Source organism: Leucopleurus acutus, assembly GCF_964270905.1.
Source record: "Leucopleurus acutus genome assembly, chromosome: 3".
Taxonomy (NCBI): Eukaryota; Metazoa; Chordata; class Mammalia; order Artiodactyla; family Delphinidae; genus Leucopleurus; species Leucopleurus acutus.
This window is the reverse complement of record NC_139145.1, coordinates 75,888,924-75,903,179: the sequence shown is the minus strand read 5'-3', so window position 1 is coordinate 75,903,179 and position 14,256 is coordinate 75,888,924. Positions and strand designations below refer to the sequence as shown.

The 14,256-nt window shown below is 34.7% G+C and overlaps 1 protein-coding gene across 1 annotated transcript in view; it reads left to right on the top strand.

The window, feature by feature from the left end:
• Nucleotides 1-14,256, top strand: part of SRFBP1 (serum response factor binding protein 1) — a 67,400-nt gene that overhangs the window by 12,951 nt on the left and 40,193 nt on the right. The window contains exon 3 of the mRNA XM_082836302.1: nt 4,661-4,733. Coding sequence (XP_082692428.1) covers nt 4,661-4,733 — 73 coding nt within the window. The remainder of the gene's footprint in view (nt 1-4,660; nt 4,734-14,256) is intronic.

Genomic DNA, 14,256 nt, shown 5'->3' with positions numbered 1-14,256 from the left:
TACCAAATTCATTGATTAGCTCTAGTAGTTTTCTGGTAGCATCTTTAGGGTTCTCTATGTATAGGATCATGTCATCTGCAAACAGTGACAGCTTTACTTCTTCTTTTCCGATTTGGATTCCTTTTATTTCCTTTTCTTCTCTGATTGCTGTGGCTAAAACTTCCAAAACTATGTTGAATAAGAGTGGTGAGAGTGGGCAACCTTGTCTTGTTCCTGATCTTAGTGGAAATGCTTTCAGTTTTTCACCATTGAGGATGATGTTTGCTGTGGGCTTGTCATATATGGCCTTTATTATGTTGAGGAAAGTTCCCTCTATGCCTACTTTCTGTAGGGTTTTTATCATAAATGGGTGTTGAATTTTGTCAAAAGCTTTCTCTGCATCTATTGAGATGATCATATGGTTTTTCTCCTTCAATTTGTTAATATGGTTTATCACATTGATAGATTTGCGTATATTGAAGAATCCTTGCATTCCTGGAATAAACCCCACTTGATCATGGTGTATGATCTTTTTAATGTGCTGTTGGATTCTGTTTGCTAGTATTTTGTTGAGGATTTTTGCATCTATGTTCATCAGTGATATTGGCCTGTAGTTTTCTTTCTTTGTGACATCCTTGTCTGGTTTTGGTATCAAGGTGATGGTGGCCTCGTAGAAGGAGTTTGGGAGTGTTCCTCCCTCTGCTATATTTTGGAAGAGTTTGAGAAGGATAGGTGTTAGCTCTTCTCTAAATGTTTGATAGAATTCGCCTGTGAAGCCATCTGGTCCTGGGCTTTTCTTTGTTGGAAGATTTTTAATCACAGTTTCAATTTCAGTGCTTGTGATTGGTCTGTTCATATTTTCTATTTCTTCCTGATTCAGTCTTGGCAGGTTGTGCATTTCTAAGAATTTGTCCATTTCTTCCAGATTGTCCATTTTGTTGGCATAGAGTTGCTTGTAGTAATCTCTCATGATCTCTTTTATTTCTTCAGTGTCAGTTGTTACCTCTCCTTTTTCATTTCTAATTCTATTGATTTGAGTCTTCTCCCTTTTTTTCTTGATGAGTCTGGCTAGTGGTTTATCTATTTTGTTTATCTTCTCAAAGAACCAGCTTTTAGTTTTATTGATCTTTGCTATTGTTTCCTTCATTTCTTTTTCATTTATTTCTGATCTGATTTTTATGATTTCTTTCCTTCTGCTAGCTTTGGGGTTTTTTTGTTCTTCTTTCTCTAATTGCTTGAGGTGCAAGGTTAGGTTATTTATTCGAGATGTTTCCTGCTTCTTAAGGTGGGCTTGTATTGCTATAAACTTCCCCCTTAGAACTGCTTTTGCTGCATCCCACAGGTTTTGGGTCGTTGTGTCTCCATTGTCATTTGTTTCTAAGTATTTTTTGATTTCCTCTTTGATTTCTTCAGTGATCACTTCATTATTAAGTAGTGTATTGTTTAGCCTCCATGTGTTTGTATTTTTTACAGATCTTTTCCTGTAATTGATATCTAGTCTCATGGCGTTGTGGTCAGAAAAGATACTTGATACAATTTCAATTTTCTTAAATTTACCAAGGCTTGATTTGTGACCCAAGATATGATCTATCCTGGAGAATGTTCCATGAGCACTTGAGAAAAATGTGTATTCTGTTGTTTTTGGATGGAATGTCCTATAAATATCAATTAACTCCATCTTGTTTAATGTATCATTTAAAGCTTGTGTTTCCTTATTTATTTTCATTTTGGATGATCTGTCCATTGGTGAAAGTGGGGTGTTAAAGTCCCCTACTATGAATGTGTTACTGTCGATTTCCCCTTTTATGGCTGTTAGTATTTGCCTTATGTATTGAGGTGCACCTATGTTGGGTGCATAAATATTTACAATTGTTATATCTTCCTCTTGGATCGATCCCTTGATCATTATGTAGTGTCCTTCTTTGTCTCTTCTAATAGTCTTTGTTTTAAAGTCTATTTTGTCTGATATGAGAATTGCTACTCCAGCTTTCTTTTGGTTTCCATTTGCATGAAATACCTTTTTCCATCCCCTTACTTTCAGTCTGTATGTGTCTCTAGGTCTGAAGTGGGTCTCTTGTAGACAGCAAATATATGGGTCTTGTTTTTGTGTCTATTCAGCCAATCTGTGTCTTTTGGTGGGAGCATTTAGTCCATTTACATTTAAGGTAATTATCGATATGTGTGTTCCTATTCCCATTTTCTTAATTGTTTTGGGTTCGTTATTGTAGGTCCTTTCCTTCTTTTGTGTTTCTTGCCTAGAGAAGTTCCTTTAGCAGTTGTTGTAGAGCTGGTTTGGTGGTGCTGAACTCTCTCAGCTTTTGCTTGTCTGTAAAGGTTTTAATTTCTCCATCAAATCTGAATGAGATCCTTGCTGGGTAGAGTAATCTTGGTTGCAGGTTTTTCTCCTTCAACACTTTCAATATGTCCTGCCACTCCCTTCTGGCTTGCAGAGTTTCTGCTGAAAGATCAGCTGTTAACCTTATGGGGATTCCCTTGTGTGTTATTTGTTGTTTTTCCCTTGCTGCTTTTAATATGTTTTCTTTGTATTTAATTTTTGACAGTTTGATTAATATGTGTCTTGGCGTATTTCTCCTTGTATTTATCCTGTATGGGACTCTCTGTGCTTCCTGGACTTGATTAACTATTTCCTTTCCCATATTAGGGAAGTTTTCAACTATAATCTCTTCAAATATTTTCTCAGTCCCTTTCTTTTTCTCTTCTTCTTCTGGAACCCCTATAATTCGAATGTTGGTGCGTTTAATGTTGTCCCAGAGGTCTCTGAGACTGTCCTCAGTTCTTTTCATTCTTTTTTCTTTATTCTGCTCTGCAGTAGTTATTTCCACTATTTTATCTTCCAGGTCACTTATCCGTTCTTCTGCCTCAGTTATTCTGCTATTGATCCCATCTAGAGTACTTTTAATTTCATTTATTGTGTTGTTCATCGTTGCTTGTTTCATCTTTAGTTCTTCTAGGTCCCTGTTAACTGATTCTTGCAATTTGTCCATTCTATTGTCCATTCTATCTCCAAGATTTCGGATCAACCTTACTATCATTATTCTGAATTCTTTTTCAGGTAGACTGCCTATTTCCTCTTCATTTGTTAGGTCTGGTGCGTTTTTATCTTGCTCCTTCATCTGCTGTGTGTTTTTCTGTCTTTTCATTTTGCTTATCTTACTGTGTTTGGGGTCTCCTTTTTTGCAGGCTGAAGGTTCGTAGTTCCTGTTGTTTTTTGTGTCTGTCCCCAGTGGCTAAGGTTGGTTCAGTGGGTTGTGTAGGCTTCCTGGTGGAGAGTACTAGTGCCTGTGTTCTGGTGGATGAGGCTGGATCTTGTCTTTCTGGTGGGCAGGTCCACGTCTGGTGGTGTGTTTTGGGGTGTCTGTAGACTTATTATGATTTTGGGCAGCCTCTCTGCTAATGGATGGGGTTGTGTTCCTGTCTTGCTAGTTGTTTGGCATAGGATGTCCAGCACTGTAGCTTGCTGGTCGTTGAGTGAAGCTGGGTGCTGGCGTTGAGATGGAGATCTCTCGGAGATTTTTGCTGTTTGATATTATGTGCAGCTGGGAGGCCTCTTGTGGACCAGTGTCCTGAAGTTGGCTCTCCCACCTCAGAGGCACAGCACTGAGTCCTGGCTGCAGCACCAAGAGCCTTTCATCCACAGGGCTCCTTAATTTGGGATGATTCGTTGTCTATTCAGGTATTCCACAGATGCAGGGTATATCAAGTTGATTGTGGAGCTTTAATCCGCTGCTCCTGAGGCTGCTGGGAGAGATTTCCCTTTCTCTTCTTTGTTCTCACAGTTCCCAGGGGCTCAGCTTTGGATTTGGCCCCGCCTGTGCGTGTAGGTCGCCGGAGGGCGTCTGTTCTTTGCTCAGACAGGACGGGGTTAAAGGAGCCGCTGATTCGGAGGCTCTGGCTCATCCAGGCCGGAGGGTAGGGAGGGTCACGGAGTGCGGGGCGGGCCTGCAGCGGCAGAGGCCGGCGTGACGCCGCAGCCTGAGGCGCGCCGAGCGCTCTCCGGGGGAGCCGTCCCTGGATCCCGGGACCCGGCAGTCCCATTTAATATTTTTGAAAAAATAATGTTTTGTATTTTTGGTATCACTAGTATTAGAGAAAAAGTATGTTATTTATAGTTCTTATGCTTTAAGCATGAGTACTTACAAAGTCTTCAAATGTGTTTTGTTTCTGATTAATTTCTTGTTTTTTCTTTTGTAAATGTTTCATAAGATAGCCATTCTCTCTGATATAATCGTGTATTTAACATCTTTATGTATTTATTTAATTCCAGAGAACAGTTTTCATTTAATAAAATTATATCCAACCTTGTAGCTTATGAAACTTAACTGTAGCTTATAAAAATTACATGAAATACAATGTGCTATTAATCAATTGATTAGAAAGTATTATTTGGCTTTCCCATTAAGGAATTAGAAGGCAAACTGTCTATCAGTGGTAATAGTCATAATATAATACCTGGACAGTGCTTATTTTTGCCAAAAGCTTGGGTTTGTTGATGGAATTGGGGTATGTGTCGGATGCGGGAGAGGGCAGTGCAGGATAACAGAATGTTTGTTACTTAGAGAGTTATTAAGCTCTTCTAAAAGAAATGGAGAGACTTTTCATTATGATACTAGTCTAAAATAAATGGTTTTTCTGGCCACATATTATAATGTGTCTTTTGCAGGGGTACCGAAGATGCACTGTTGAAAAACCAAAGACGAGCACAACGATTGCTCGAAGAAATTCATGCCATGAAGGTAAGAAATTGTGTGGATGTGTATATATGTGTGTTTCCATGTCTCCTGTCAGCCTGCATTCTGTGTGTGTTTGGTGTTACTTATTTGAATATAATTGTGAGTTGACCAAGACTTATTTGTGTGGGTCTGTTTGGTGAAGAATGTAGCATGTTTAGAAAATTGTAATATGTTTGTTTGCATTATTCTATGTTTTTTACTGAAGTTCTTAAAGTACTAGACTAATTTGAGTCAAAACTATGCCAAACTAAACTCATCTATGTTTAATAATGCTTCATACCTAAGATTTTTATTTTTACTGTAACTTTAGGCATGAAGTCTAAGTTAAGATCAAATCTAAGTTAAGTTCATGCTGTTTGGTAATGTGGATGGTGATATTGGTGGCTGACATCATGCTTTGCCTATTGCCAACTCAATAAATTTTTGTGTGGTGGTGTCAGCATTTTATTCAGCTCTGTAGTAACTTGAAATAAAATTAGTATTGGACCAAAATGATCCATATTTTTGTTTTATTTCAGCCAAACTCTTCACTAGCATAATTTTTAGGTCTTCTCTCTGTTCTTACTTTGTGGAAACTTTCATTTACCAAATGACATACTATTAAATGTCTGGGAGACTGTTTTATTGCAGTACTGAAAAACAACATTTGGTACCAGCAATTACCTTAATTGCAGGGTCATTTTGCATGTATGTTTGACTATTACATTTTGGTAGAACTTCTAAGTTTTGAGATAGATAAAAGAGCAAGAGAAATCTCTAACAATATTTTAATTGTGTTAGATTATCAAAGCTTCTCACAATTTTTTCCTTTTGAAGGATGATAAAGTGTTCTATAAGACAGAGTTATCATAGTTAATCTGAATAGAAACCGATGTAGGACATGATTCTTTGGTTTGAGGTATGGTTTTTGTGGGGGGTTTTAAAGTTTATTTTCACAGGACTGTAAAATTCATGGAATCCATTTGATATCTCATAAGTTTTAATACCCTTGTTGTCCAGTCATTCATTCAAAATACTCTGTATTTGACTCTTAATTATTATTTGTATCACTTTGTATTACTCATCATTTAGACTTTTTCTTTTTTTTCCATAAAATTCCTGTGAGAAATAAAATATTTAGAGATTTTTGTTTTTGAGGATAACACTAAGGTAGGAAGTTATGGTTTATGCCGTTGTTTTTCACTTTCTCTTAACCAAGCTCCTTACTAAATTACATTCCTTACCTAAATTTTTCCCTGTAATTTCTTCTGAATAGTCATTTTTGTAGTCCTAAATTATTCAGAGGCTTTGAGCTACCATATAATTGCTGATTTTATTTTACCATGGAAAGGATGGCTTATAATATAATAAGCCTATGTACAGTATATCAGGAGTTTGGGAAGAAAAGGTATTCATTAATCTTTAAAATACTTCCCTTCCATAACTCTCAATAATGAATTTAATTTAGTTAATTAGAAAGAAAAGTTGTCCTATTTTATCTATATGTGAAACTTATTTTCTGTAATTCTTAAACCTCATCAGCAGTAGAAAATCAGACTCAGTGATAATTAAAGTTCATAGGTTTACAAGATTACTATGTCATGATCATTGTTTTTGTTTGTTTTGTTTCTGTTTTTCCTTGTGTTTATAAAAGACCACTATGGAACTGTTGCCTCATATAAAGCTAAAATTCCTAGCCTGGTATAGTCCTTGAATTCATAAAATTAATAGTATATATATTCCTTGAGTTATTGTCAGTGGTTAGCATGGTTTATTTGGATACTCTGCCTTCAACTCCTTTTGTAATGGTATTTAAAAACTGGATTAAATCTAAGTATAAAAACCAGAAAAAGAGTAAGTCTATATGTTTGCTTTCCTTACATGTCAAATTTCATTCTTCATCCGTTGGTTCTTTTACAAAATTGGTCTACTTTTCTAAAAGAAGCAAGTACATAAAGCACTTTTTTAAATTGAAAGGTCATTTGTAATTTCTTAAGGGAGTGTTTATTGTGTACAAGGGAGTATCAAAGAAATAGTCACAAAACAGAAAGCTCACAGTCTCAATTAAATTTGGAGAAAAACCTCTTCTTACTTATTTTTCCAAATGAATTTTTTCCTTGGCTTATATACCATTACATTTTTAGTCTTGTTCATGACATACTGTCCTATACTTGCTTTATATGATAATAGGGTATTTTGTTGCAAGAAGACTTCCTTAAGAAGAAAACCTGATATATTTTTAGAAATGGGAGTTTGTTTTTTCTGGCCAAGGGAAAAAAAATGGCCCGATCTTTATGATACTATAAAATGAAAGATTCCAGTTTTATAGACTGTAATATATAAATGTGAAAGAAATCTTTGCTACCTTTTCTAATAGTATTCACACTTTTAACTTTGATACTAGTATATACCCTGCCTTTTGAAACAGTTCCTTTTTCTTTGGATATTAAAGTAGCTTATTGACTTTTACAGATCCCTAAGTTATTTAGCTAGAGAAAGAGATGGTAAAATTAAAGCATACAGTGAAATTAATCAAAATGTCCAAGAAATCTTTTTCTCAACAATAAAGGTAATATAACTAGCTTTTATTATTTACTACGTGCCAGGCACTGTATTGTATGTTTTATATTCACTATCTCATGAAATAGATATTATTATCCCTATCTTACAGAATAGGAAACCGAGGCTTAGAGAAGTTCAGCAGCTTGTACAAAGTCAAATGGTTGTTAGGTGGTGAACTAACTGTAACTAATTATAAAGCTGATACTGTTAGCTATTTCACGGTGCTGCTTCATTAAGATGAGAACTTCTGAAATATATCTAGTCTCTACTTTCTTAAAGATTGGATTAAGTAATATAATAAGCGTGAAACTTGCCCACTAGGAAAAAAAGGCCCAAAGATGTGTAACAAGTTTTCAGATTCTTTAATTCCTTACAGCTAAATATACCCAGTTACCTCTTCTTTGTTTTTTTTTACTTTGTCCTCTCTGAGGCCATTAATTTTCCTTATGCTGAATATTCCTATGCAGTGATAAGTTGTATATCATGTGAGATCTTGCTCTGCCTGCTACCTTTTACTTCTCTATTTTAAACCTCTTTCACCTTTTGTTGCATTTTTTTTTCTATTTTTACATCTTCTACTCTCTATTATTAAAAGCATCCTTTGAGCTTTATCAGCTGTTAGGATTGCCTTATCTCATGCTCCATCATGGCCTGTTTCTAAATGGTTGTCATTAGTGGATCACAGATAGGAAAATGGTGTAGATTATGATCTTTAGAAGCATTATATAAAATAAAGTAAAGTAATACATTATCAAAATAATATAACTACAGGTGACCCTTGAACACATGGGGTTTGGGGCTCTGACCCTCTGTACAGTTGAAAATCTGGGTAATAGTTGGGTATAAATTAGTGTGGGACCTCAGTATCTGTGGTTCTGCATCTGCAGATTCAACCAACCTTGGATTGTGTAGTACTATTGTATTTACTCTTGAAAAAAATCCTCGTGTATGTGGACTCATGCAGTTCAAACCCATTTTGTTCAAGGGTCGACTCTATATCATATCATTTGAACTTCACAACTCTAAAGTAGGCAAAGTCTTAACTTAAAGGACATATTTAGACGTGTTCTAGACTGCACACACCCCTTGGTTACATGTTTGTCATATATAGTCATATATTAATTAGAATTTTATGGTATTTCAGGTTATATATGCTTTTCAAAAATTTATTGAGATTTTTCTCTGTAATTTCACATACTATGATTTTGTTCAGTTTTTTCCATTATGAATGCTTAAAAAGAAATTTGCCACAGGGTAAAAGATGCCTTATTTGTCCTGAAAGTATACTGTGTTAATTATTTGTGTCAAATTAACATTTAATTCACTTATTCTACTAAAGTAATAGTATTAATACTATTGTTCTAAGATTGTAATTATTTTTGATAGTTTCATCTTTTATTTGTAAGCCAGTCCAAAGAATCATATCATCAACTCAGACTCATATATTAGAGATCTTACCTAGAATCCAGCTTTACTAATAGTTTCAAAGATAGATGCAATCAGAAGGCATAGGTGAACATAGGAGAGATTTAGGACTCTCCATGATTCCATAGGTCCTTCCTTTCTGCATCAGACATGTATTTTCTGGCACAGAGTAGATGAGATCTTTAAATGAGGAAGTTTAGGTATTACCTAATAGCAGCGAGCATTTAGATTTTGAAACTTATGCATTCTGTACCCCAAGGTTGTGTAGCTTACATGATATTCTCCAATGTGCTATCCCTCATAAATTCATAGATTCCGGGTTAGTTTACTGTAAGCATCCTTAACAACAGGACATCCCACTGAGAGCATTCATTAGATAAGGACTTTCCTCCTAACAAAAATCATTAGCATAATTACCAGGAGAACCAGTTATCAGCATATTAACAAGTAGATTAAACTCCATCACCTACTTTTCCCTCAGTTTCTTCCTGGTAAGGGACATGAATAGATCCCAAGACAGCTGTTTTAATTCTTCCCCTCTCTGATTTATAATAGTATGCCTTTTGGCATTTTTTCCTTTTGTTTGTATTTCCCTCTAACTTTTTGGAATATATTTCAAACCTATAGAAAAATTGTAATGTTACAGTACAGTAATAATACATTGTATCACATACATGTTTGTCCCTTTACTGGTAATGGTGAGTTCCAGTTACTTGGTTTAGATGTTGTCTGCCCGATTCCTCCCTTTTAAAGTTACCTTTTTCTGTTTGCATTTGTTAAGTAATCTGTGAGATGATAACTTTGAGACTATGTGAATATCCTGTGGTCTTTTCACCCAGTGACTGATGTTCTTTGCCTCAATCAGTTAACAGTTTTTTATTGTTTCTGTTTCTCTGCTGGGATTTTTTATTTCTCTGATAAGATTTTAATCCATTGAGAGGAATTTTTTTTTTTTAATATCATGGAGGATAGTGATAATAGCCATTTGTGCTTGTGGAGAAGAAAAGATATTTCTTTTTCTTGGTTCTTCATCTGCTGGGTAATTTTGTTTGTTTTTTTGTTTGGGGCCATGCTGCGCAGCATGCGGGATCTTAATTATTCCTCAACTAGAGATCAAACCTGTGCCCCCTGCACTGGAAACACTGAATCCTAACCACTGGACTGCCAGGGAATTCCCATATGCTGGGTGATTTTGAATTGTGCTCTGGACATTATGAAGATTAAGCAGAGATTCTGTGTTTGGTTATTTTTCTCCAGTGAGTGGTGGCTTTATTAGTTAACTTTTGGAATAGGCTTTAATTTCAGTGTTTCTTGGACACCACCTCTAGCCTCAGTTCAGATCTTTTGCCTTTTAGTGAGATGCTTTGAGTCTGTTCCTTGGATGAGTTATTTAAGTTTAGGGATTCCTTGTGTGGTTCTTTCCCTGCTGGGTTTCCCCTGCTCTCTAAGTGGATAATGTACCCAGGCTTCACTGTTCCATGTGTTCCTCAGCCACTGCTCCTGAACCATGCAGACTGCAGTTAGTCTTAGGTTGCACTCTGAAGAGATGATGTCTTATTTATATAGCTTCCCATCTTGACCCTAGTTTGTTTAGACTCTACATCAGAGCCTGTCTTCTTTCATTTACTCTACTTTACCTTCAGGTAGGTTTTTTTGTACTGTGTCCAGGTTTCATGTTTTGCTTTATTTTGTTTTTTGGAGGAAGGGTTAATCATATTATCTGTTAGTACCTTAGTCTGTTATACCCAGAAATGGAAGTAGCGAAAGTTAAAAGTAATTGTAAATAGCTGAAAAAGAGGACTGAGCACCCACGACACTGACACTGTAAATTTAGGTCTTAGAGAGATGGAATAAGTAAAAGAGACTGAGAAAGTGTAGGCAGACAAAGAGAACCAAGAGAGTATGGTATCTAGGAAACCAAGTGAAGAGACTATTTCAAGAGAACAGAGTGATGAATTAGGTGTTTATGTTGATATTGTTGTTCTTGTTTTCAAAATTAGCAATATTATTTTTAAAGTGTAAGCTCATTTATTAGATCCTAATTATTGATGAATTTTTCAAGTTGTTGTTCTTCTGTGGTCTAGAATACTTTGCAGAACTGTGCTGATAGAATTAGAAAGGGTTTTGTTCTTGCTCATGTGATCCTAAGCATGCCTTCTCTCCTCCTTCCCCTTCCCTGTCCTATTTCTTTCTGTTAAAGTATATTTAAAGCCCAAAAGTCTGAAATTGTTTCCACATTCATATTTTCTTCCTTTCGTCTGAAACCTAAAAGCTGCAAACACTGTTCCAAGTATGGAAGAGGCATAATGTTTCTCTTTCTTGTTTGCTTCCCCATACTCATTGAGCATACCCACATTATGGTCTTTTATAGCTTCAAGATCAGCACTATATAACCTATAATTCTCTTTTATATATCTGTACTTTTAATTTAGAGTATTTTTCTCTAATGCATTATAGAAATCAAGTAATAAAGAATTTCTTTAAACCTTTAGGGTAACTTTAAAGACCCTCAATAAAAATTTTCAACTTAGGGTAATATGTTTTGTTTGTTGGTTTTAATGTTAATTATCAGAAACAGAAGAATGAATAGGCTCTCCATTTTATAGCCAGCTTAGCCGGTGCTCTAAGAGCGGTTAACTTCTAATTCAGTTTTCTTTAAGGGAGAACTTTTATTGCCTCTGAAGGCAAAGCAAGATGCCCTGATTTAATATCCTTCTGTACTCAACTTGTGACATTTGAAATGATAAACAGGAAGTCATAGTGGTGTTTGAAAAGGGCAAGGGGTCAGTATATACCGCTCTCTTCACACTCACGCAACAGTGTTTAGAAACAGATCATCACATTGGAATTCTAGTTTGCTTTCCTGGCATGTGGTTTCTGCAGCTTTAAGCCAGTATTTTGAATAGCTCATAATCCTAAAATCCTTAGCAGTGTTGCATTTTTAATGTGTAGGGGTCACGATTTTCATTGTAAGCTGTGTTGATATAAAGATGTTATATCAAGTCTATGGTGGCCTTAAAATATTTTTGTCTTTTAAATAAGAGCAGTGGTAGCAAATAAAAGTGTATCCATTCTCTGCTTTTTAACCTTATTGCTTCTATTTGAAAACAAAGGAAAAGGTACAGGTCCTTGTTGGTAAAAGTGATGAAGTGCTCTTACCATTTACTGAGTCACTATATACATTTAATTTTAAAATAAAAAACTGACTTTGGAATTGCTTCAGTCCAGATAAGCCTAGTTCAAAGGCTACTGAGTGTGTAAACAGGATTTAGGGGTAGGAAGGAAGGAGTATCACATGAGCCTTTTTTCCAAAATTTTTTTTTCTTATTTCTGTTTGTTTTGATTTGATTTTTTAAGTTTTGTAATTTTGGAAATTTGAACTTACAATCTTGGCAGGACATTCCTACTAACTGTGAAAGTATCCAAAGCCCTTTTCAACTTTTAATTTTAAAATATTTGGACAACTAATACTACTATCCTAATTCCAATATGGAATAATGTGGTGATTAAGAAAAGGGGCAAATATTACAACACATTTTGTTGGAAACACACAGTGGGAGACAAAGGGCCCCAAAGAAAAGCAGCAATAAGAATAGTAAATAACTTTTTTTAAATGGGATTTTCTTTTTATTCAACTGCGATATCACCTGAATTTTGGGTTAAATGAAGATAGATTATTTTTAAACATTTACACTCCTTAATTTGAACATATGTTTTATGTTGTTAGATTTCTGTTGTAATGGAAACTCTGTATTCTTTATGTTTTATGTTATGAACATAAACATTCTATATGTTAGAATAACTCATGTTAGTGTTTTGCTACTCAGTATTTTGTGACGAGAAAAACTCAGTAAATGTTCTGTTTTTTTTCTTGGCTGTGAAGAATTTTATTTTTTTCTCTACCTGCCACTAAATTATATAAACTATGTAGTCTTCTAAGAAATAAAAATAATCCCAAGGGTAGTGATTGCTCCAATTAAAAGTGCTTTTTTAGCAATTTACATTGAAAATGTGTAGTTCTTTTATTCTCCCCTTCTATAAGAACTAAACCCTTTACAAGGCATATTAATTTTATGTATGGGTGAGGTAGGGAGAGAAATTCTCACTTTTTTAATTCTTGATTTTTGTTGAAACTCAGTATATTAAAGTAGAACTTATGAGTTTTGGTGGTAGTCAATCAGTAACTACAGTTATTATTCTGTTCATCACAATCTAAGATAGCCTCCTAGTTTATTAATGATCATATATCTTCTAAGACTCATAAAATTTGCAACCAAAAATGAAAAATGTACAAATAAAAAGATGATTAAGAATTTACAGTACAGCTATTATAAATCATATCATATACTGAGGTTAGTTAAATACGTTTTAAATTAGAGCCTATTATGTATGTAGATTAATAGGTTTCTGCTGTCAGGGAACATACTGTTCTGTGGGAAACAAGTGTATGAGTCTCTGTATGATATATACCATACCGTGTTACAATCAAAGATTTGTAGGAACCTAGAGAAGGGATCAATTTATTTCATTACTTACAGAATTTAGGGAGGATCTTACAGAATGTGTGGCACTGAGTTGGAACTTGAAGAATAAGTATGATTCTTTTAGAAAAGGTAGTCTAGGTAAATAGAGCACAAGAACAGAGCATATAGGTCTGCAAGTACATTGTGTGATTTGGAAGGGCTGCTTAGGACTCTTTGGCTATTATAGTATTCATTTAGCACATTGAACTGTAATTATTTCTTTATATGACTTTTTTACGGATAGAATATTTCTGTCTCCAGTGCTTAGTGTACTAATTGACATAAAACACATTCAGCAAGTATTTCATTAATGAATTAATGTTGTGGCTGGAATATAGATTGAGAGGAAGAACAAATAGCTGAAGATAGTGGCTAGATGGAAGATGTGATTACAACTGAAAGCCTTTTGGGAAATGTGGGTAATCAAAGGTTTTTGAATAATCATATGTGTTTTCTAGAAAGAGAAATTTGGAGGAGAGTGGAAGATTGATTAAAAGGAAACAAGATTAGAGGTGAGATCCCTGATTAGAAAGCAATTACTGGCTTAATTTTTTCATTCATTAAGGAGACATTTATCAAGGTTACCTTTATGGAAGTTAATATGCTATGTGATTCATTGATCCTGCTCTGCAAAAACCATATACTATCAGAGAAAGGAGCTGGTATGCACAGTTTTAAAAACTGGGTAAGTTATGATAGGGTCTTTGAAAATCTTAAAAGAGCAAAAGGTTGCTTCTAGCTAGTAATTAGGGAAGGTTTCTTGGAAAAGTTTAATAAAAAATTTTAATTTTTAAAATTTAAATTTTAAAATTTAAATTTTACTGATTTATCAAATTGATATGATTTCCTTGATAGTATTTAATTGAATCCCAATTCTATAGCAAGGATACTGTGTCATGTAACAACTTTACTTCCCAGACTTAAATATTATTTATAGCACTAGGAAGCTCAATTTCAGATATAAGAACACTGCTCATAAATAACTTAATAATAATTTCAGTTTTTATTGAGCACCTACTCTATGTCATGTTCTTTGC